The 25562-nt window shown below is 38.4% G+C and overlaps 1 protein-coding gene across 1 annotated transcript in view; it reads left to right on the top strand.

Annotated features, from left to right (window-relative positions):
* Window positions 1-2590: 2590 nt before the first annotated feature.
* The window catches only part of vta1 (vesicle (multivesicular body) trafficking 1), a 33017-nt gene continuing 10045 nt past the window's right edge, over window positions 2591-25562 (top strand). The window contains exons 1-6 of the mRNA XM_044107179.1: window positions 2591-2815; window positions 8459-8553; window positions 11853-11980; window positions 16255-16330; window positions 18984-19098; window positions 23288-23521. Coding sequence (XP_043963114.1) covers window positions 2725-2815; window positions 8459-8553; window positions 11853-11980; window positions 16255-16330; window positions 18984-19098; window positions 23288-23521 — 739 coding nt within the window. The 5' untranslated portion in view covers window positions 2591-2724. The remainder of the gene's footprint in view (window positions 2816-8458; window positions 8554-11852; window positions 11981-16254; window positions 16331-18983; window positions 19099-23287; window positions 23522-25562) is intronic.

Consider the following 25562-nt stretch of genomic DNA (forward strand, 5'->3'; position numbering starts at 1 on the left):
GCTTTGTTTTTTATTTATTTTATTTTATTGAAACAATTTAGTTTGGCAGCTTTCATCCCAACCTTTGTTAATATTTAGTATTTTTAAATTCTGCTGATGCTGTTGGTAGTTTTATTTTACACAGAGCATCCATATATGGCTAATTAAAAACAGACACTGGTCTAAACTTGTCAGCATCTTTGGAGAGATATCAGACTGGAAAATTAAAACGATAAGGATGGAGAAGGACCCTTTTATTTGGTCAAGATGCAAAAGGAGGTTCAAGTTTCACTGTAAGAAAAGTTTGTCACATTTAGTCATCAAGTCTCTATAACAACTGTTTGACGGTTGCTGGTCACTGACTGGATGGCCTCAATGATGATTTTCAAATATTTTCAGCATTCAGTGTTACCAAGGACACACTTTTCTCTTTGTGTATCTTTTAAAGAGGTGCCAGCAGCAGTGGAAGCTGTAAATAAGGGTGTGAAGTAGAGGGGAAGCTTTGACATTTATGTTATTGCAGGAACATAAAAATCACTTGGCTATTTAAGAAATGGGACCATAGTTTAATCACCTGCATTCAAAACATAAAATCAGCCAACTAGAGTGTTGATGGAACATTTTATGCACCTCAGGGTGTTCATCTTCATGTACTTGTCCCTACACTATCTATTTTTGTCTGTACCTGTAACAGTTCTCAGTACCCCAAACCAATTCAGCTTCCTGATCTTGTCAGGGAAACAAAGATCAGATCTGAGGCTGAAGACAATGAGTGTAAAAATGAATTATAGAAGTGAACATGAAGGCCCAGACTATGCTGAATCACCCCTGGTCATGGACACTCTCCAAATCTCATTTTACTTTTATTTCCAAGTCTCTAGTTGGAACACATGAAAACAGCATTCCCTTCTGTGGTTTGGACCAAAGAAAACTGGCATCAAATGAATATTTATTACTAAAAGCAGTAGGATGGGATTTATGAAGAAGAACATCAGGTCACAGGTTCATCCAACCACAAGCCAGACCGATTAAATCAAAGTTTTCTTTTCTCCCACAGACCATAAAGTCATTTAACTGTGACAGAAAAACTCCTCACTCCAAATCCTTCTGCTGCCTTTGAAATCTAATTTCCTTTGAGTTTTTTAATGCTTGATTAGATTTGTTTTTTTTACTGTTTCTTATTGGTAAATATATATTGGTTTCCACAGACTACAGAATCTCTTGAATAAAACATTTTATTGGCTCAGACGTTGATTGAATTTTGCCTTACTTGCTCACATCTGAGTCTGAAACTGATACTAAATTTTAAAAGTTTAAAGCAGGATTTGTGGATCTTAAAGTTGTATTTCTGTCTTGATGCTACCTGTAAGCAATGAAAGGTTTTGAAATGCGAGGCACAAAACCCACAAAATATTTCTGTTTCACTATCCTGGCTTTGTTGTGTGAAGTGGGCCTAAGTGGACTCCAGGATCCAGGATCTGCAAAAAACAGATGAAATTAAAAATCTGAGCTGAAAATAATCAGCCTCCTTGGTTGATTGGCCTAGAAATCTGAAAAAGGTATGAATCCAAATCAGAATCAGACTTTAAGCAAAATGTGTTTCAGTACAGTCCACACAAAGAAAAACGCAAACAAACAACCACATACAAGGGTAGACAGGAGGCGAACAGAATCAAAACACAACCCTGGTGGAACCCAACACTCACTAAAAATGACAACACAAATCAAATTTGTTTTCAAGGAATGAATGATCCTTAGTAGAGAACTGAAACCACAAGATATTATAAGAGACAGATGATCAATTAAACTTAGCAAAATAAATGAAAACTAGTTGGACACACCCCCATGAGGCGTCAAAAAAAAATTCTTTAGGTTGGAAAAACGGAAAATTTCAAAGAACAAAACAAAAACAAGAAAATAAAATAAATAATTTATGTATTTTCCATAAAATGCATAAATTAAATTCTAGACTTCCCCATACTTTTTCTAAACAGTGATGGAAACATGTTCTCTGTGGGTGCGTCTAAGTTGTGAGGCAGCGTCATTCAAAGGTTGCATTTCAAAGTTTCAAAGCTCCTCCTAATGTGGTCTACAAATGGATTTGTTTTTTCGTGGATTTGAAGGACTGGTGTATCCTTCACACTCTATCCCATGATTCATTGCTGGTGCAACAGGAGATTCAAAGTGGGATCCTTCAAATGATCCAACCTACATGGTTCTTCGAAGAATGTAGAGCCTCATTTTGGACTCAGGTTGGATGAAAAGTGTTGTGAAGTGACCTTAGGGAATCAGCAAAAGCCTATCTGTGCATTGCTACTTTATGTTAAATTTCTGTGCTGCTTATTTATTTGATGATGATGATGATGATGATTGATTATTATTATCATTATTATTATTATTTTCTCTCTTTCTTTTTTGCATCTTTAACATAAAAATGTGAAAAAGCTGAAAAAGTCTTAGTTCGGTTCTGAAATATATAGAAAACTGTCACTGTGATGGTAAAAAAAAATGTCTATCCACTGAGGTAATCATTTAAAATGTAAGTTTTAAGAAGTAAGTTTATGACGTAGTGGCCCGCGAAAATTGGTCACGTGATCTTCCCCTCTTTACGGGGTTACGTCATCCCTGCCGATTGGATGGCTGCCTCCTGTTGGACAGAGAGGCGGAAGCGACACAAAGACTGCTAACAACAACACTGACCGTTTCCACTGAGTTTGTGTCTTGTGGAGGAGTTTTTGGACCCTCATGGCTTTACCAGCCCAACTCAGAGCCATCCAGCACCATCTGCGGACCGCTCAGGAGCATGAGAAACGGGACCCGGTGGTGACGTACTACTGTAAGTCCTCAGCTAACGCTAGCTGTTAGCTCCTTGGCTTTGTTTACTTGGAAACGGGGCGGGTGTTTTGGCTTTAACTTTTATTCAAAGTGTTTCAGAGCGAAATTTCCTTAGTGATAAACACCGGCGGGATACAAATAGTTAATTGTAATCGTTTGGGCAGTTAAAACTTTAGGAAAAGGCCAACGCTTCCGTAGCATAATCCTGACTACTGTTTAAGGTGGAAGGTTTTTCATGATATTCTTAATTTTAGGCTGGATTCTGACTTTTATAAATGACTATATGTTCTGTGAAGTTTCTATTAGCATGAGCAAGTGTCTGTAAGTCTGTCAGACATTTCACAGGTGATCATTGTGTCAGAATGACGCAGCAGGTTAAAGTTCCTGTCCAGCAGGTTCAGGTTGTCCACTTGATGACAAATGGCTCAACCTGCAGGAATGTACCGAACCCCTCTACAGTGGTGCTTTAAAGCCTCAACAAAACAACACAGAAACTGCTCACAGTTTATATTCAACGGATCTCTAAAGGAGGCAGGACAGAACCCTGATCAAAACATAACTTTAGGTTAACGTCCTGCTGTTTTATAATAACTACTTAAGTCACAAAACAACATTTACTTGAAATAAACTATAAGTAGGTAATAGAAAATTACATCTGAAGCTGAACAAATCCAAAGTAAAGACTCATAAAATAAATGTTGACAAATATTATTTATTCCAGATGTTCAAAAAGAACTTCTTTAGGTTGAAAAAACAAGATAAATTTAAAAGAAAATTAGCTAAATTATTATCTAAATTTATAACAGGAATGAAGCAACAATAAAGATGTGGCAGAAAAAATTACCTTGTTGGTTCGCAGTTAACGGGGTTTAAAAACTTTAAACATTGCAGTAATTTTAAAAAATTTTAAATTCCTGCAATGTATGTAGCATCCTGCAATAACCTCTAATGACTTTGTACATATTATTGATGGGCGTTAATGACTGCCAGCTCCTGTAAAGGTGTGTGTAAATTCAGAGGCTGCATCTTTTGAAGGATCTGGTTGGCCAGGTCCTTTGAAAGATGCAGTGACTGAGTATGGACACACCCTGTAACTGAGTAACGTCAACCTGATGTGCAGTAGTTAGCTTTAAGGTGCACATATCTGTGCATCTGTTTGCACAAATCAAATATTACAGAAAGTTACTGAATAGAATTATTGTCCAGATTTAATTGGAATATTTTCAAAGCTGATCCGACCAACGACCTGCACTACAAACGGGTTCAAATGAAGGATCAAAGTTTAAAATCTGGTGAATTTAAACTTCCCTTTAAACTTAATTAAAATAATAAAGAAGAGGTGCATCATGCTTTTTTGTAACATTTGTGGAAACCTTTAGATTTCTCCGGAACATTGAGTCACTCTGCATTGAACTATCCTGAATCAGCAGCTGTGAACTCGTGTTTCTTTCCATTTCCTCTGGTTCTGATTCACCAATCTGCATCCTGGGATCAAAAGGAAATTAATATAGTAATTTTTGTGAGTGCTCTCAGACAGAGGACTCGATGTTTGATGCTCCACTCTTGAGCAGATGCGGTTGAACCTTTGAAGTCTTTGAAATGCTTGGTGATTGTTGTCATCATTGGAAAAGTTGTCAGAAATGGAAAAACTTTCAAGTTTGATAGGTAATTTTTTAAAAGCATCTAATATATTTTTCAGTCGGCCTTTTCTATACCCAGTTGAAAGTAGAATTTTACATACACAGAAAAAAACATACAAACATTTTTTTTCACTGTCAGAAATAAAATCAGTTTAAACTGGGTCAGAATTACTAGAATTTTTTTCTATTTTCTAAAAGCCAAAAAACAGCAAGAACATTTTTTAGACTTTTTTTGGTAAGTTTCTTCAAAATAATTTCAGTGTTAGTGATGATTGTCTTAAACTGTCTGACTTGAGTTAAATGTTTTGGGTTTTCTTCCACACGATTCTCACATTAGTGAGCTGGAGTTCTGGCCCATCCCTCCTGACAGAACCAGGCTTAAAAAATAAACATGTGCATGCCTAAATATGTTTTTATCAATCAAATCAGAGCAGTTTTTATCTGTATTCTGCCAAATTACATTGATGTGAAAACATGTTCAGTATTACTTTACCTTAAGGATTTCTCATTGGATTTATTCATATTTTAACAGTTTAACGTAGTTTTATCAATATATTTTCACACAACTCACATTTTGAGTACATTCTCTGCAGACCCCACACATCCTGGACACAAACTGTTTAAAGTTTTACCTTCAGGTGGTGCTGCACAAACAGATTTCTCCCCCAGACTCTGCTCTGTCACATGAAACCTTCTTTTCTGTCTTTATTAAAATACATGCAAACGCCTCTGTTATGTTATTTATGCGTTTCCTGTGAAGGTTACATATTTAACCTTTGACCTGTTACTCTGAAAACCAAAGTTAAATTCCTTTTCTGTGCCACCATGTTGTCCAGTGGAGGACTGGGGTTTGGGCTGGATGCGGTCAGATGTGGCCCAGTGATGGCGCCAGGCCACTGGAGGTCAGCAGCACCACGTGTTTGGGCCAGCTGGGACTGGCTGGGTTCTGAGCCGCCTCTCTGCAGACGGTCAGGCTTTATGACAGAAGCAGCTTCAGGAACGAGCTCCAGTCAAGTTTCCACTCAGATCTCCTCATGATGTGCAAGCGGTCTGGATTTCCTACGTCTTCCAGACAGTAAATGCAGCACCAGTAAAAGATGAGGCAGCTGGATCTGGTTCAGGAAGAACTGGAGAAGTGATTGAGGCATTTTCATAAACGCAGAAAAAACCCATCCAATTTGATCAGAACTCTCATCAGAGTCCTGAAGCTTTTATCCGTCCCTTTAATCAGCGTGTCATCCTGCAGATGACCCAGCTGATGCTCGGAGCGGTCCGATTGCTTTCAGCTTCAGTCAGAACCATGATTCATTCAGCTGTAATGATTCTGCAGAACTCACCTGCTGCTCGGCTGTTTGGCTGCGTTACAAACACTGTTTCACACTGATTGGGTCGCTGACGTTGTTAATGACTCCAGCTCTGATTTTGCTGGCAGTATTTGTGAGTTATGACTCGTTCTGATAGTGTGATTTCTGTTCAGGTTTTACTTTGGCAGCGTTAATGTAAATATTTTTACTACTCTGCAAATATTAGCCTCATTTAGAGCGACTGGATGCTTGTGGAAGCGGCTTGTGAGCTGATTTAATGTACAGTCTATGAGCTTTCATGGTGTGACTATATTTAACACGTTGCTGGGTTTAAAGATGCGGGTCAGAACCGTCCAGGCTGTTCTTTAGAGCTAATCATTTCAGAGTCAGGAAGGACTTGATCCGTTTCCTCATATCCATCTTTTAACTAGAACATCAACAGAATCTGGAAACGTCCTGGAAAACTCTGGAATATCGTTGAAGTGCTTTCCATGTGAAAGGAGGAGAAATGAAAAAATCAATCCAAACTTTATTTCCTGTTTCATCCATCAGTCTGTCATTCATTTATCTGTTTTCCCTCCATCCATCCATCCATCCATCCATCCATCCATCCATCCATCCATCCATCCATCCATCCATCCATCCATCCATCCATCCATCCAACCAACCAACTAATTCAAAAGATTAAGCTTTTTTTATTCTAGCTTCAAAACTGGGTAAAGAAATGGAAAATGTTTCCTGGAGAAGTTTGTAGTTTTGACATCAAAATGTCCTGAACTCCTTTAAAACATTTGGACGTCAGTGAGGAGGAAATGGCTGCAGAAAGAGGCTGAAGTCATCAGAGCTGATCAGCAGAGCGTTTCTATTTCTGCTTGGATATTTCTCAGATTGAAGGCAGGTTCTGTCCTGCCTCTGCAGTGCTATGCCTCACACCTGCTGTGAAAAAATTTTTTTTAGCCTTTCTCACACAACTTTAGAGCGGTTTCCATTTTTATCTGAGCTGTAGTCAGCAGCAGCAGGAAGTCTTCATCGTCCTGAACAGGAAGTAGCAAACAGCAGGACAGGAAGAAATGATGCTGAGACGCCATCATCTCAGAGAAAACCAGGAAACACAAATATCAGGTGGTGTTAAAGCTGCAAGTTAAGAGAAATTTCTGTAAGCTGACCAGTTGGGTGTGCTGACCAGCAAGGGCTGAACTGGGCAGACTGGGAGGAATGGGCCGAGTGGGAGGCCGTCCAGCTGCTGCTACAGAAGAAGCCTTTGTTTCTGCGTGGCTTCCTGCGCTGCGGGGCAGCATCCATGTTCTGGAAGCTGTGAGCAGTGCAGGTCCTGCTGCCGTCTCCACGCTGCCTCTGTGAAACGGGACTTTGTTCTGCTGGTTGCTGTGCAGGATGATGACGCTGAAAACAAAGCGCTGCCGACGGCAACGAGGCGGCCCAAAACACGACAGACATTTAACTGACCAGTCAAATGTCTCTGTCCACCAAACTGCATCTGGTTAACATCACTGATTACTAACCTCACCTGCAGCCAGGAAAAACTTTAGTTAATGAATATGATAAATGCAGAATTAAGGCCTAAAAACAGTGAATATCCTCTGAACCAGAGCAACAGCAAATAGGACATCTGTGACAGTAACGGGACTTTTGGAAATAAAAATCTCTGGTGAAGGAGGGAAAGTTTGCCAAAACATTTTTCAGTCACTTTACTGTTAGTAAATGTTAGGAAAATACATTTTTATTTCAGTGCAAAAGGATCTTCTGGTGAGAAACTTAAAATTCCAGTGAACAGAATAATGCAGCTAAAAAGGACAAATTCGCTAAAATTAATAATTGTGACGTAATAAAAAGTCTTAATTTTTGGATTTAGAAAAGAAAACTAACAATTGATAGTAACTGATAGTACAAATCAACTCCTCCTTAAAATAAGTCAGAAAATCTGGATAAAAAAAAAAAAGAAATCAATGAAATTATTGCATTTACCTTGAAAAATGCTACTGAAAATAAAGTAATGCAGATTTAGAAATTAAAAGGAAAAATATAAGGACATAAAATTATGATGTGATTTTAAAAGATTACATTTTAAAGAGTTTTCCTTCAAGAAAACAATGGAAAGTAAATGATTTTCAAAAAACAAAGGTCATGAAGTCAGTGGGATTTAAAAAAAACTAAAAGTCCTTTAGAAATATTTGTCTAGAAAAGAAAATACTTTTCTTGACAAAAAAACAATTAAGAAATTGTTTTCTTAATTATGGTTTAAGAAAACACATTTTCTCTGAAAACATGTTGAACTTTTTAAGAGAAGAAAAATTTATTCCAAAATAAAAAATTTTAGAAGACCTTAGAATAATAAAATACTCTTCAAAAATATGTTCATTTACTTTTGTTATGATAATTATTATTTTTAAAAATCTGTTGGTTTCCTCAGAAGTTAAAGGAATTAAAAAACATCTGTTTCTAAAAGAACAAAATTCCCTTTCAAATAAATTTCTTGCGGTTTCAGAAAGTAGATAATCGTTCACCTTTTGAAGATAATTTATCTGAAATGAATGTTTGATTTTGAAACAAAATGGTTAAATATGTAGTGTTGGAAACACGTTAATGAAGTTGTAATTCTCTTTCCTGGCTCTTAAAGGCTCTAATGAAGAATAAACCTGAGTTTTTTAAAGTTCTGTGAAAATGTCCGTCCTCCTGCTGCAGGTCGGCTCTACGCCATGCAGACCGGCATGAAGCTGGACAGCAAGACTCCGGAGTGCAGGAAGTTCCTGGTGAAGCTGATGGACCAGCTGGAGACGGTGAGTCTTCCTCCTCCTCCTCCTCTTCCTCCTCTCTGTGTGCAATCCCATCAAGGCTTCCAGGGACGGGTAGTTTGGCAAAGTGCAGGTAATTCCTGCTATTAGCTGCTCTTTAGCTGAAGATCAGAGCTTCATGGTGGGATGCATTATGCTCTGCCGGAGGCTGTGTCTTCCTTCATCTCTTTGAGAACCAATATAATCATCCTTTTTTACTTTTTCCGTCATTTATGTTGCATATTATGTATGTTTATGCCATCCTTCCATTTTACAGTATGTTATGCCTTTTTCTGATCATTTCAATATAAATCCTAAGTGGAGTCAGAGCGCGGCTCAGACTGTCGGCTTTTTCAGAAAGAGTCCATTTCACTCTACAACCTGTTCAAAATAACAGAAACCCATGATCTGCAACAAGACCACTGATTTTACGGGAAGTCTTTTCTTTTCAAAGAAGAAGGAAGGGGTGAAGAAAAGAGGAAAATTTAAAAATGAATAAGAAAGAAAAAATAAACGGGTAAGAGAAAAGAAAAATGATAAACGGGGAAAAAGAAAATTAAAAAGGAAAAAATTATGAAAGAAAGAGAAGAAAAGAAAACATTGTATTTGTTCATCACAAATAATAGAGCTAAGAATATGTCAATATGCGTTTTGCACAGAATTATGTGGACGGCAGTAAATGTTACCTGATTATGTGAGTACAATACATTCAGGTTTATATTCAACCATATAAACTGTATTATAAAATACAATTTATATGGTTGTTTTTAGATGAAGAATAAGAACATGTGAAAGGTAAAGAAGTACTGGCTGATTAAATAAAATAAAAAAAGACAGACATTTTTTATGAATAAACTGTATCTGAGGTTTATGTTTGCTATGAAACACTTTTATTATTTATCAGAACCTTCGCTGATTTTATCACCTGTTTTCCTGATTTCCGACTTGGCAAATAATTTACAGATAAAAATATTTATGCTGTTCATCATGCGCAATAAATGCATCGTAGTTCCAAACTTATTGTTTTAAGTAATCATGATTATATAAAATGCTTGTTCGGAGCACTGCTGTGTTTCTATAGAAGGTATTTGGACAAACGATGACACTGGCTGCCTAACGATGCACACTTCATAGACGGTGCAGTAAAGAAGAATTTCATCACCTTAAACAAGCGTCAACTCAAAAGTTTCTACATTTTTAGAGTTTCTTGGCAGATCTTTGAACCGTACATAAACCTGGTCTGTGCAGCAGCAGAAGAGAGAAGAATAGTTGCAGGACTTTTCTTATTAATCACTCAGAGCCAATTAAAGCAGACCCAGTTTACCCTGGAAACAGCTTTTACAGAAGCTCTGGAGATCTTAATAATGTCACAGTCTGGATGCAGAATCACATCGTCAGCTTTGATGCAGTTCTTCAGTTTTCAGACTCATTAACCGTCCTCAGCTGTCCGGCGTGGTTTTAAGTTTCACGATGCATCACCAAGCTATGATGGACTCCTTTTAAAATTAGGACTAAAACCATCTGGGTTGAATAGAAGACATTAGACACATCCGACATGTTTCCATTTCATCAAAGTTGAAGATGACTTTTTGTCTTTTTCCTGCCATTAAATGAGTTTTACAAATACAAGCTGTCTGCTGGGATCTTCCTAGAGGATAAATGAATCAGTGCATTAGCCATCGCAGCTTTCTCCCTGCTGACTGGTTCAGTTGGACTCATTAAATCTGTTTTGCTCTGTCACCGTCGGCTCTGGTCTCAGAGGGTTCGCTCTCTCTGGGAGGTAGAAATCATTTGTTTAAAAGCTCTGAAGTCCAGACTGCGTCAGTCAGGTGAATTCATCTCAGTCATGAAATGATAAAGGACCATTCTGTCCCATTTTATGTTGTTTTTAGTGATGCATTGGGTACACTACCAAGGAAATACTTTCTGTCATTTGTGTTAATATGAGCTACAATAAATGACTTGTGGAGTTCCTCAAAGCTCCGTTCTCAGTCCACGTATATTCATCTCACACAACTTTATATCATTATCAACACATGGCCAGAGTTCATTATGTGTTATTCTTCAATATTTTCTAATTGAAATGGTCAACAACTAATTTGGTGATCAAATTAGTTGATTACCAAATCAACTAATTGTGCATATCAATGTATATAACATCTATATATATTGTGCATTTAAGATTAAAATCCTTTTTTCTACCCAGAACTCCTCAAGTGACATAAGAAAACAAAATACACATTTTGCTATCCAATTATTAATCAGTTAATCAAAAGATGGTTAACCGATTAGGAGGAGAATCTGACATTTTCTTCTCTTGAATGTTTGTCATTATTATTCCACATAGAGCTGTAAAATATTCCATTGGGATATTATTGGTAAATATTGTCAAGATATTTTACCACTGCTCTGTATATTGTTAAAATTTGACATTATCAGCCTCTTTGAGTTTTAACATCTTGCTAACTGAGCTCAGAATCTGACTGACTTTGCATTTGTTCAAAACATCCACTTCTAATGTGTTTTGATGACCTGAAATATAAAAACAACCAAGAAAGAGCTGACATGTCCAAGGAGTTTGTGTAATAGCTAAAGTTCTAGACGTTTGATGGTTCTGTGATTCAGAACCAGTCTTTGTTTGGAAGAAGTGACCTTCAGCTTCCACCACTTTACATGTTTATTGAAATAAGCATCCTAAACAGCCTTTATAAATATCTGACCATTGTTGCATTTCCAAAGTGAAGGTGTTTTTTTCCAATGAAACATTATCTTAACATTAACATGGAATCCAGAGAGTAAGAGATTCCTTTGATCCCAGGTTCTTTATGTTCCCTGTCCAGTTGTCCTGCATGGTTTTACATTCCTGTGCTGCTTAACACATCCACTGATCAAACCAGAGAACAGAGTATCTATTCAGGCCTCTCAGGGTCCACCTGCCGGGGGAAACCAGAGTGGTTTCTTTAGTGCTTTTACTAGAAACCTGAAGCCCTGTTGGACACAGTAACAGACTGAAAGGACTGGAGAAAACAAGAGTCTGACGTCACACTAGATGGCGCTCACTTTGGAGAAAGCAGTTCTTAAAGGTTCTGGATTACTTTCTTTTAATCTTTGCTACAATATATAAAAACTTTCATCCTCCAAACTGATTGGCTTATGAACCAGATTACGTCCTGAATTCCTTTTTTGGTACCAAACGGTCTTAATCTGCGAGTTAAACACCAGATTACAACAAATCAACCAACAGGAAGCTAAGATCAGAGTTTCTGCTAAGTTTTTCCACCGAATGTGTGATGTTTGTTTTGCAGATGAAGAAGGAGCTGAGCGAAAACGATTCCATCACTCAGGAGGTGGTCGGCAACGCTCACATCGAAAACTACGCCTTAAAGCTGTTCCTGTACGCCGACAACGAGGACAGAGCAGAACGGTTCCACAAGTAAGGAAATGACAGAAGATGATTGGTTGATACGAGACGACGCAGGCCGGTCGCGCTGCTCCTCCATCTCAACACTCTGATTATGATGCATTTGCTCTGTCAGATCAGCTCAGTTTATTTCTGAATCCGATGTCTGTTTGTTGTCCAGCTGTTTACTCCACCAACCACCGCCACATCTGGCTGCGTTTTATGCTCAGCTTTCAGACACAACACGCTCTCGCGCAGCATGACTTCATGTTTCACGTCCTTTGAACCTTTGGTTTCCTAGCAACAGGCGGTGACTCATGCAGAGACTTTTCACTTCAGCCCACATGTTCAGGTCTACATGCAAACATCCTTGTTAGGTTACTTAGTTTATACATGAGCTTCAATGCAGCAGTCTGGAGACTTTTACCTCCTTTTTCCTTCACAAAACAAAACACTTGGTTACAGGGCGCCTGCAGCAGCTCTGTATTACAATACTACCAGGACTGGAGCTGTGTGTCCATTGGCCGCGTTGTTGCGCAAATTGGAATTATAAAAATAAATTTGTTTAATAGAAGTGCAGCAATTTTGATAAAGAAGTCACATTTTTCACTACAAAGTTTCTGCACTAGGAAACGACTTTTCTGCATCACCTGAGTCATAATCAACAACCAGACGTTACAGGAAGTGGTCATAGGATGATGGCGTGGGAAGATTTTTAATGACTTATCATGTGAACAAACTTATTCATGTGATTTTAATTGACTTTCTTATTTAATGAAAACACCAATTGGAAAATTGTGTTTTTTCAACACTAACATAATATAGACAACATTTTGTAGACATTTATAATGGAAACGCAGCAAAGGAAAGAAGAGTGTGGCCACATTAAATTGAGCTTATCAACACAAACACCTCTTACAAATGATTTGTACATGGTGCATAAAGCAATAATCACCTTTTTTATATTAAAAAAGGCAAAAGAGGAAAATGAAGCATATAAAGCGGAACACAAAAACACACTCAGTCCGTGTAGATTCATCTCACACAACTTTATATCATTATCAGCACATGGCCAGAGTTCATTACTGCAATCTGTTATTTTTCAATCTTTTCTAATTGAAATAGTCAACATTTGGTGATCAAACTTTACTCATATTAGGACTTTTTATTGACTTCCATTCATTTTAGGAACTTCAGGTTGCTACTTCCAAATGTGCTTTATTGCTTTTTTATGAATTAATTCTGTGGTCACTCCCCAATAAAACTTTGCTGTTTAAAGTGTGCAGCTTAATTTACAATACAATTTGCAATATAATTGTAAAAACTCCCAAAACTTACCTACAGCTAGTAAATTGTTTATGGAAACTTCAGTAAAACCTCTATAAGATCTTCTAGATTGGTACTTCCATCCCTAAAACAGATCAGCCTCTCTCTTGTTACCAACACAACTGAAACATTAATGAAAGCCAGGCCAGGTGGGTTGGATTTCCCTCCTATTGGTAGCAGTAGGTGTGAGGAGCAAGCAGCAGGTTGTATGGGATGAATAGCAGCAGAGATGTTTTCGGTGTAAACAAGCAGTCAGAACCGTTCTGTTTCCTGCAGCTGTGTTTAACAAGATCAAGTCACATTTCTGCTCCGCTGAACGCAAACAGTCTGCGGCTTAATGAGGAGCAGCAGGCGTCTGCAGTGTGTTTACACAAAGGCACAAATACCCAGTCATAAATAAACTGAATTATATTCAATCTGAAGCTCAGAGGTGAGTTGGTAGAAACCCAACCAACCTCTGATGGAGTTTATTCATTCTTCTCGTCTTCATTCTGCTTCCATCATGGGACAAAGTCAGACATTTATATCCACTTTTAGCCGCCATGAACATCATTTACGTGGCAACATTTCAATGTTTTATTTGCACTGGTATTTTTCCCAGTTAGAGATGATAATTCAAAATGAACCTCCAAGTTTCTGGCGTAATTTTGGGTGGATATACGATCACTGTTGTTGGTAGAGTTTGTTCCATGGAAGAGACAAAGTATCAGTCAGGGCTTTGGGAAAGCTCTTCCAAAAACTTAATGTTGGTCTCTTTTATTGGCATCATTGTTGTGTTGGAGCACTGAAATGTGCCCAAGTTCAGTGCTGTCTAACAAACCCACTGTGTTCTATCCAAAGATATCATTCAGCTCGTCCATGTAGATATTTTATGCTGAATTCATACGTTTTGTGTCTTATTTTTATTAATTTTTTCAGTTGCACATTTTATGTTTATTTCAAGCCGTAATGGAAATTGGCCACATGTCAGGAAGCATGTTTGAAGGACTAGTGTACCAACTGTAAAGCACGGTGGTGGCAGCATGGTGGGTCTGTTTTATTGCTTTTGTTTCAACAAGACAGTGGGAACGAACAAATCCAAATTGGTTCAGGAATCAGTAAATTCGGCCAACGGGAAGCTTTTCCTCTGAAACCATGTGGACAGAAAATCAGTCTGATACTGAGCAGGTTAAGTAAAATTCAGAAAATTGAGCATTTATTAAATCAGAGTGATGACAGAAGTTAATAGCTGGTAGCAAAAAGTTTCCCATCAACCTGCTAAAAGATGTGCAACAAAATTAAAAACGATCTCTTCAGGAGTTTGTGATTGTTTTTGTGGTGTCACTTTACAGATTTTTGAAAAAAGCGTTTACCATATTTTGCTCTGTGTGATGTTAAGTTTGACTTTTTACTTTTCGCCACATTGATCATGGACAATAGATCAAATAAAGCTGAGGTGGCAGTATAATAGAAGTTAGAAATGGCGCCACCTACAGATGGGAGCTACAATCCCTTTAACTCATTGTTTTAGATCATTTATGTTTGCAGTAAAGTTATGTTCGTTAGCATGGAAAAATGTGGGAATCTGGTGAGTAAATTTTTGTGATCATGAAATTGTGAAAAATTGAAGGGACAGATTATCAGAGATGTATGTATACATTAGAACCTGCGTGTGCCATTCTGACCTTGTTAAAACTTATTTTCTTTTTTATTCAAATCAATCCTTAATTATAATGATTGGTCATAAAACTTAAAAGCTTATGAAGCTCAAAGTTAACATGAAACAATGATGCATTGAAAGTTTAACTTATATTGATCAGATACATGTTTTAACTCTACAACAACGTTAACGGGACGCTTCATGCAGGTCATCTCTCACCAACTAGTCTCACAATAAGATCTTTATCAGTTGCATATAGCTTTGTTAACATAAAATCGCTTTATATAAACAGTCAAATATCTAACCTAAAACATCTCCAACATTTTTATGCATGCTTCTGCACTTTGTTGGCTCTTGGCACCCAGCGTGGCTAATGGGATCGTCATGTCTGAATGTCTCCCTGCAGCCTGAAGTCGGAGCATCTGTCACATTGAACCCCCGACCAACACTTTGAAGTCATGTAAATGAGAGCAGTTTTCCACTAAAACCCAGAAAACCTCTTGGCGTTGAATGTGATGCAGCAGCCGGGTGCCTGACAGAGAAAACTGACTGAAATGGGTCGAAACTTAAAAGCTTGTGAAGTTTGACAAGAGATTTCTATTAGCTTCCAGTTCATGAAGCCATTTTTTATGCTTAATTGGATATGAGATGCTAATAAAACTAAAGGTTTCTGTACTGGTCTGTAGATCATTAGAAATGCAACATCTCTGTCCTCAGGCTGCTGAGGTTCAGAGCAACATGTTGCACCACAAAACCAGGCTGCAAAGTCCAAACCTGAAGCATCTTCATACTTAAGAGAATGTTTTTGAGCCTAAATGCTGCATTTTAGGCATTTGTCTGTTTTTTCTGAAGTGGGAACAGCAATCTTTGAGGTCTTTCTTTTTTGTTTGTCTTTTTTCATTTAAAACCCTCAAAACTATTTCAGTTCCAGCTGTGGCGTCTGCTGCTGGGCCAGAGTCATTTGTCTGTATTTCCACATCATTTAGCAGATGTTTCTTTTCAAAGCAGCTTCTAACTAAAGAATTTATTTATCCAATAAACACATCGACCAGTTTAACAGCTCCTCACACAAACACACTGAAGGACAATGTACATAACATTGTTCTATTAAGGTCTTCTGTTTCTTTCATGACTTTTGGATTTCTCATTCTTCAAGTGCAGTAGAAAACAAACACGTTTAAAATGTATGTTATGTTTGTTATCCATGTATTGTACTGGATTTAAAAGTTTAGGGTGAACATTAGAGTGATGGGAAGGAGGCCTAATAAAGTGTAAAGATTTGTATCTGAATCAGAAGAAACATGAATGAAATGATTGATTGGACGCCTCTTTCTTTCTGCAGGAACATGATCAAGTCCTTCTACACCTCCAGCTTGTTGATGGACGTTCTGTCTGTTTTTGGGGAGCTTTCAGACGAGGTGGGTGAGAAGAGACAGCAACAACTAAACAAAACAACCTTCGTCATTTCATTCTGCTTTGAGTTATCAAAAGAATTGATCCCATTTAGAATACAATTATGGATAAAACAGAGTAAAGGCACAAACAAAACCCAGCTCTATTTATCACTTTAAATGCTCTCAGGCTGTCCAATGTTATCATTATTGTTGCATTTGATGGTAAACACATTGTCTGCAGCTGGCAGGCAATACTATCTCTGCTGCTTGTTGTGAAAGCTTTGATTCGTTTTTTGAAAAACTATCTTCCCAGGATCATTTTCATTCATCCTGCCATTAATCTGTGCAGAGTGGTAAGCAATTACCAAACTCCTGCTGATCAGCCAAACTACCCGACGTGATCAGAGCCAAACATGTTCAAAGATCCTGACATGTCCCGCTGAATTCTGGGATAAATGGTGGCCAAAGGTGTTGGACATTAAATCAAAAGGAGCAATCATCACAAACCACAGAGAGGCAGATTAACGGGGAACTGTTTGCAACAGGAAGTTCTGTTCTGTCCTCATTCATGTCAGGAACAGCAGCAACTTCAGATCTTCACCTGACGTACAAATCAGAACTTGAGAAATCAAATGAGTCATTTCTTCACTTTCCAACATATTTATCAAAGCATCGAATGGATTTCTGCAGATTCTGCAGGGTTTTGACGTTTTTCTTAGTTTGATACAGTTTTATGGGGGGAAGAGGATATTTTTTAAATGTTTCCAATAATTATGTGCTTCTGTCTTTATGACTGTTATAATGGTAGTTTTTATTTTAGGTAAAACAAAGTAAAAACTCCTCTGATTATGTTCATATTCAAATTCTCCATTAGTCAGTGGCTTAACGGATGGATCGGTCCATTAACAGTGTGTGGTTGAAGAAAACAAAGCTGGACTCTCCTCCTGAGTCATGAAAACATCAGCTGAACTCTTGTTTTGTTCACACCGTTTGACTCAGACAGGAACGCTCTGTGCAGACGCTGGTTTCTGCTGTCACACTACGCTGATGTTCTGGTTCTAATCCTGAAGTTGCAGCCTTCACAGATTTCATCCTGTCCAGAGTGTGAAATTAGGCGTAGTGTGTGAGTTGCTGTTAGCATGTAGCCTGGATCAGGACTTAAATAATTGGTTAATCAATGCAAGGACTATGAGGTTTTAGTTATAAAGATTCAAGTGCTATTTATGTTTTCATTGTTTTTGTCATGAAATTATGCAGCAGCCGGTTTGTATAGAGATTCTCTTCCTTTCTGTGGAGCTGCAGGAGCCCCCAATGCTGCATGGAAATCAGAATTTTAATAGGTTTGTTTGATGCAAAAAAGGATTTTTAACAGTTATGTTAAAATAATTGTATTCACTTCTGTCTCTACAAACATCAAAACTTCCACATTATTTGTGGAAAATTAGCAGATTTCTTCTACCAGGCTATCCAAGCTGCATTTGTTTTTTAGAAAATGTATAATGCATAATGTTACTTAATATTATTGGCTGGTATTTGCAAAATTGACACAGGAGCGGCATTAATTTCTCTTGTTGCTGATTTGTTTTACCTTCAAGAGACACGATGAGGAAGTTAAGATATTAATTGATGCATTAGTGGTAAAAAGAGTGGTAATGTTTAAGGTACATTTGGTGTTTTAAGTGATTAAAGCATTTTAGAGATGTGCTCAAGCATTTAGTAGGTTTTAAGCTAGGTGCTAGCTAGCTCTGCTGGTGGTTATGGAGAGAACGAAGTAGAGAGGATTGGACATTACCCTACCCTCTTCCCAAGCAGAAGAGACATCTTTTTCCAGGAATATCTTCTCCATTAGTCACCTGTTACTTGAAATTTTCACATGAAAAGTCCCTTTCCTTCCCTTTTTTTTAGTTTCATGTCACGTCAGTGTTTCTTTCCCTGCTGGAAATGACCAACTTCAACCTTTAGACATGCCAAGCCCAAACAAACACAGCTCTCGTCCGGAACTCCATTGTTTCTGTAAAACATGGCACTTATCTGGAAGAAGCAGGTCTTTCTACAGTCGCTCTTATCAGCATCACGTCAGTGTGAATGTGTCCGTCTTGGTCCTTTTTACCCCTTCTGCTCTTTTTCCCACATTCCAAACATCCACCAACACTAGAAAAGACTGTGATGTTTTAAAGTGGCACCTGCAGGACTCCCGTAATGAGGCCACAGTTTTATATCGCCTGTTATCCAGAAAATTCATTTTCTTATAGGAGAGACACAGAAAGCAGCTGTTTAAGGTTTATTACGATGAAAATTTGCCTCAAAGTTGGTATGATGGCAGACAGCCTTGCATTAAGACCCGTCATTACATAGTAAAAGGCCCAGTGTAACTCAAAGACCTGGAGAGTTGGTAAAAACCTACAATGATCGACCTACCACCCAGACACCGTCTCTGTCCTTAAAATATCCTCAGGGTTGAGATTTAGGTTGGGAGTGAAGGGTGATGAAACTGACTTGATGACGTAAGACACAGCCTTTCATTTATAGTTAATAAGAGTGATAATTGTGCTAAAGTTCGAACCAAACTCAAGATTCAGTGATTATCTTTCAGCAATTAATATTTATTCCTTCGTTACACTTTGTTCCAAGACTAACCTCCTACTTGTGAAATATTGGACGTTTTAATCTTTTCCAGAACATTCAGCACCGGAAGTACGCCCGCTGGAAGGCCACCTACATCCACAACTGTCTGAAGAGCGGTGAGACCCCGCAGTCCGGCCCCATCGGCATGGATGAGGATGAGGAAGCAGGTGAGATCCTCTGATACAGTCCTGTTCCTCCACAAGGCGAACACCCAGTCCCATTTCTTTAAGGAACACCTCCTCAGATGGGGGGTTTAATCTGTGTGTGACGGTGTGTGTTCAGTCTGGCATGGCATTGTTCTGGTTATCAGCTCTCAGGAGCTGGAAAGGCCTGCAGTCAAAGGTGTAGCCTCTGAAAGATTAGGGGAGTGTGAACGGTAGATTAGTCATGTAATACGTTCTCACAGGCAACAAGTTTCTGCTTTTTATATAGACAACTTTTTCTTTCTTTTTTTTAAGAATTGGATCTAAATGTTTTAGCCTCAGTTTTAGTTTTATTGCGTGAATAAGTTATGACTTATAAGAAAAAAGAATATCAGCTTCAGATCAACTTAAAGGCTCTGACCTTTGCTGCCTTGAAAACTAATGAACTGTTATGCAGGTTTAGACCATAAAATGTAACCTTTTAAAGAAAGAAAGCCTGGGAAAACCCCTTTGTTTGAGCTCATACAACAAGATATGCCCAGTAACAACCTTTAAAGCTACTGTTTGGGCAACTTTTTGTTGGGGGGGAAAATGGACTGGAAACTGTGGTTGATTGTTCTGATTCTGCAGAAAATAATTCAAAAGATAAGAAGCTTTTACCAGAGACTCATTGTGACCTCTACCCACTCACAGTGGACTAAATTTCTTGTTGAAAAGACAAAAAAGCAACTTTAACACCCAGTGGATGTACCAGAAGCTTTTTCTAATATTATTCTGACATTAATGTGACCTAAAAGACACAGAAACACCCATAATGTGTTACTTTGTCAAAGCTTTTTTTATTTGCCTTACAGCGCTGAGTGTTTTTGGGTTAGCCGCCCGTTGGACTGCCAGGACTTGTGTTCACACCAACCAGCAGATTCCCTGTTGCTTTGAGTCGTTGTTGTGCTGAACAAAGACATTCCTCTTACGGTAATTTTGTTTACGGTAGTTTTTACCGGTATAGACTGGTAATATTTCACCCATCTTTGTTTGGACCAGAGTAAAATCTCCCAAAAGGTTTGTTTTACCGTCCTGCACCGCAGCCCAAATATGAGACAAATACACCAGATTTTTGTGATTTTTTTTTTATCTCGTCTTTTTCATAAACATTGGAGGAACTCTTAAGTCTGTTAATGTCACTGTTGCATTATATATTCACCCCTTGCTGATCACTGTCCTCAGTTTATTTCTTGGCATTTTTCTTGTTTTATATCCTTATCCTGACTGTTACCCTTTACCAATCAGATCCCACTGAGGCATTTCAAGGTAAATTCTAGTAAAAAGTTGCTGAACTATATTTAGGGTTAATCAGAGGTCCTGTCACCTTTTGCTGCAAGGCAACGATGCTACCAGTGGCCCACTGTGAGCCTTTTTAACCTATTCAAGGTTTTAAAATGCATCTAGCCACAGAAATGCACATCAGTTTTATTATTCTTTCAGCAGACGGATCATGTAAGGAAACAGCATCACATTTTAAGCTGAGAGCTTTCTGAGAGCAACCAGAGAACCCAACACAAACTAAGAAATCCAGAAAGCAACTTGACCCAACCAAGCCAGCCAACATCACTAACGCAGCTCCAACCAAACTAAACCCAAACCAACCAGGTCTGAACTAAAAAGAGACTAACTTTGTTATCATTGCATGAATCCTCTGCAACTTTTCTTTCTGTTTGTCAAACTGAACAGGCCAACATGTTTCTGACCCGCTCGGTCCAGTTTGGGTTTCCTTTGTTATCCTGGATTGTTCCACTGCTGATTTATTAGTTGATGGTAATCCCTAAGACCTTTTTGGGTCAGCTGTGTGTGTCTGTAATGGCTGTGACAGACTCACTTTAAAACAGCCCAGATGGTTTTGTGTGTTATCACAGAGAACCTGTCAAAGAGTTGAGATTGCATCAAGGAGCACAGCAGAGTGTTTGACTTGGGATGTTAGAGGCCTGGATGGATCAGAGTGATTCAGGAGTTTAAAACCTTCTGGGACGGGTTCAGTGTGAATGGATTAGTATTCTGTGTTTTCATTGTGACTATGAATCATTGTAATCACTGAATCATCATGTTGAGCTTTTCCTTCAACCCTCGGGAATCTGCAACATCTGTTCTGACTCTCTTAGTCCATTATAAAAGTTTGATATTCTATAAAAAGCCTCTTGGGAGCAGAACCAGACATTTGTTTTGACATAAGCACGTTTGGACTGAAACCTGTTTCCCTCCTTGGAAGAGGAAACTTGCAACATGCTTCTTAAGTCAGTGAAATTATGTTAAGAAATTCCTCCCTGAAACGAAGCCCATCTGCTGGACCACATCCACTCAGGCCACATACATTTGGGTTTGTCTGACCCCAAAACATGGCCGCTTTACAATGACATCAGCTTGTCAGAAAACACCCCAACGTCTGCTGGTGTTACCATCTCACTTTAACAGCTTGTGTTTTTCTCTTCCCAGAATGCTTTGTTGTCTCTGACACCATGGTAGTTTATTCCCACTAACGTATAGCTGATGTTATTGTCTGCCTCGCCCTGGTCTGAGTGTTTTACTGAAGGTTACATTTGATTTCATTGGATAGTGTTTACAACTGTTCATGCATCGTTGAAATCACTGAAGAACTCCTCTTAAAACACTTGTAGCTAATTCTAGTAGTTAAAACACCAAATATGTTAGTATTTAGTGAGGAAAATATTAATAAAAAGTTTCATGGAGATTAAATCTGCTTTCACAACAGTCAAGTGTGACCTGAATCATTTTTCTGCTCTATTCTCAACCCTCTTCAAAAAGCAGGATATGTCTCATAAAATGTCTTAAGATACGTTAGTCATCACCATTATGGTCTTTCAGTCTTACAGGCACATTTTTACAGTGCAGTTCTTTATTAAAATTTTACCTGAAGGAATGTTTCGTCTCAGAACGGTTCTTTAAAGTCCTAACTAGGTTTCGTTTACTAGTTCACTTACGGCTTTAAAATGGAGATATTTTAACCCACAGTGATGCGTTTTGAGAATAATTATGAATGTCATAAATCCTTCAGGCTGATTTATCATCTCATCAGCGACGCTTCGGCTCCAGGCCCCATTCCTCTTCTGAAATATATTTCTGGTTATTTTGCCATGAATAGAATTTAAACAGTTTGATTAAATTTCATATATTCAAACTATTTCACCAGAACCCATTTTTTACTTTCCTGCCTCCTGATGGGCTTTTGGACAATAAATAATCTGTGGTTGTATTGAGTGAGGATGAGGAGTTTCCCTCCCTCTGTGGGAGGTCCGTTCATCTCTTTGACTCGGTGAGTCGTCAAACTGGCAGTGATGTTTATGATCAATCAATCCTTTTCAAGGTGCTTTTAAATCATCCTACACACTTGGAATCACTTGTTTGACAGTTTTTGGGAATTTTAAACTTCATACTGGAACTTAATTTATTGTGACAACAATAAATCAAAATTTTTCACATAATTGATAAACAATGCGATAAATGTATGGAGATCTTTTAGTTTTTAGACCTTCTCCCAGTTTATTTCTGGTTGGGGATGAATGCTGTATTTATGTTCTCATGCTTCTCCCTATATGATGATTTCTCACCATAAATAGCATCATGACATCAACGTTTATCTGCTGGAAAGCCAGAAGGAAACTTGTAGACAGACTGCTGGAAATGCAACATGTTGCTCGAACAGAAATGTTGCTGTGGCAACCAGGACCAACAACACCTCGGTTCTGTTTCTGCAGCCCGGCGGTGGAAGTTGTTTCCTTTCTTCGGTCCCCCTACCTCCACCCTCCATCCATTCCTTTCCTCTTGCTCAACACGTCCCTTTCCCAGCCAATGGAAAGTCAGAGCGGAGCTGCAGGGAGACAATGGTCTTTCTGTAACCACCACTGATATATTTGTGTGGTTGAGGGAGTGGGAGCCAGAATGTGTGTTAAACACAGAGTACTGCTCTCCAGAGGTTAATTAACCCACTTACATTGAATCCTATAGAAACGGGGCTCAGTTCCTGCTTTAAAATGCACAGAGAGCCGCTGTAGCTGAAAAAACGTAAAAGAAGCAATTCTGAGCAGTGAAAAGTCAAAGCAGATTAATATTAGAGCTACTGGCTAAGATGGGAAAATCTACAAACTTGGTATAAATTATGAAGGCTGTTTAAACAAGCCAAATGTGTTTTCTTTCTGCCTCTCAGAGTTTGGAGCGGAAGGTTTCTCGGGACAGAGCTTCTCGTATGGAGGCTCCTTCAGGGCAGATCTTCCCTCACAAAACCAGAACCAGAATCAAGGTCCAGCTCCAGGTATCGGGTTTGCACAGGATCCGGGATCAGGTCCATCGGGCCCCCCTGCATCGAACTACAACAACATCCAGATCCCACCAGGGGCCCACGCACCAGCCAACACTCCGGCGGAGCTGCCACCTCCTTCAGGTACGACACTAAACACCCCGACACCTGCTGAAGACTTTACACTCCAACCATCACATTTCCTTCCTGTTATTTTGATATCTGAGATAGAAACATAACAGGAAATGTTCTCGATAGACAACCAAACAAGTGTTTACAAACCACAAAGACTAAATAGAGACTCTTAGTTTAGGATTAATGAAACTAAAAACCACATGATTAAAAGATTAGAATCTCATGAAACAGATTTTACAAGATTCTCTACAAACACAAGAAAATTGTGTCCCTCTATAATAATTTGCTCATAATTGGCACAAGTTTAATCAAAAACAACAACATGGACACACAACCCTGAGGTTCCCCAGCATTGATGAAGTGAATTAAAGCAGAAAGTTTTAAAAACAAAATTTGATCTCACGCTTTTTTACGTTTTATTTCTTACAGTCAGATTTACAGTGGACTGTTTGTGATTCAGTATTCATGGATTCATCTATTCATCTATTTCTATCAAACATAAAGTGAATAAATTGTTGAAAGTTTGCCTGTTCACAGAATATATCTAAAATATTCAAAAGAAAGTGCAGTTTTTGAAGCTGAAAATACCAATATTACCATTCTCCTGGCATTAACCAGAGTATTTAGAAAATACTTGACTATTCATGAATGTCAGCTATCGGAAGGCGGCGGCGGTCCCTAACCTTGGGTTACTGAATATCTGCTTGACCTGCGTCTAGTGTCTCCTGGATTTTGTTTACGGTTTCTTGGACAGAACGTTCAGTTCCTGTTAATCAGCTGAAGGTTTCTTTTACCTCTGACTCATCTTTTATGTTTGATTTGCTCAGTTTCCTGTTTTTTTTTTAAGGATCTGTTCTTCATACTGATGTGTGCAGATTTTGACAAACAATATTTAGATTTCATAACTCTGACTTCAGTGTTTATGTGAGTTCAGATGTCAGGTATTGCCTCATCTCAAGCTGGAATTGATTCACTCGACCTCAGAGTAATCGGAGGATAATGAGGGAGTATTTCCAGGTTTTTCCTTGTTTTTCATGTACCAGCAAAAGAAACTGCATTGTAAATTAATGAGTTTAATCTGTTTTCAGTTTTCTGGCATTAAAGTTAACATTCCCTCCACAGAGACTCTTTAACACACAAGTGTGTGTTTTTATGAAGTTGAAGAAGTGAAAGTTGTTTGCTAAATATTTATTGCATTATTCTGGGTGACAGAAGATGCAATTTGGTTTCTGAAGACAAAAGAAAGATTCCTGAAGAACTGCTGCAGCACAAATGTGAAAGTAGCTTAATTTATCTTCCCATTAGGCAACATTTGACATCCGGTTTAGCTAAAGAGAACAGCTTTCTGCACAGAGGGCTGGCACAAGAAGTGCTAACACTCACTTTGTTGAGTTATTGTCTGGCTGGCATCTTGTCAAACATGTCTGCAGAGAAAAAGTGTTGATTAAGATTAAGGAGTGTCAAAGGTAAACATGGAGCTCATCCAATCACACTAAGTGCTGACAGACAAGGTGTTTCTCCCCTCTGAAAGTGAGACGGATGCTGAAGAACTGCTATGTATCCCTTGAGGCCCTCAAAAAGGACAAGGTGTCTTTTAGTGCATTAATTTAGAAAATGCAGTTCCAGAAAAAGATTGGCCAGGTTTTTCATAGATTTGTTGTTGTTTACAGCAGCACAATGCCAGGGTGGACAAGAATCACCCAGATGGATTTAAGTATATTTTTAATCGCAGTGAAAATGTTTGATTTCGTCATAATGCATATCTAAAATACTCTAAAGAAAATAGGCAGTTAAGTGTTTCTAGAGGGGTTCTGAAGTTTTCCTGGATTTCAGCTGTTGGCAAGTTAAAGGTGAAACAAGTGTATCTAGTTTGGAAGTGTTAAAGGAGAACGTGTTTTCTCTCCCAGCAAAATTGTATCTTAAATAGCTACAAAACTTGAGGAGAAATGTTATTTAGACTGATGAGATCAAAGCGGGGATGTATTCTGGGAATATTAGCTCTACAAAACACCTTTTACCAACCGACAGGCTCAGGAAACCGTACAGAACC

This window comes from Gambusia affinis, linkage group LG22 (genome assembly GCF_019740435.1).
Source record: "Gambusia affinis linkage group LG22, SWU_Gaff_1.0, whole genome shotgun sequence".
Taxonomy (NCBI): domain Eukaryota; kingdom Metazoa; phylum Chordata; class Actinopteri; order Cyprinodontiformes; family Poeciliidae; genus Gambusia; species Gambusia affinis.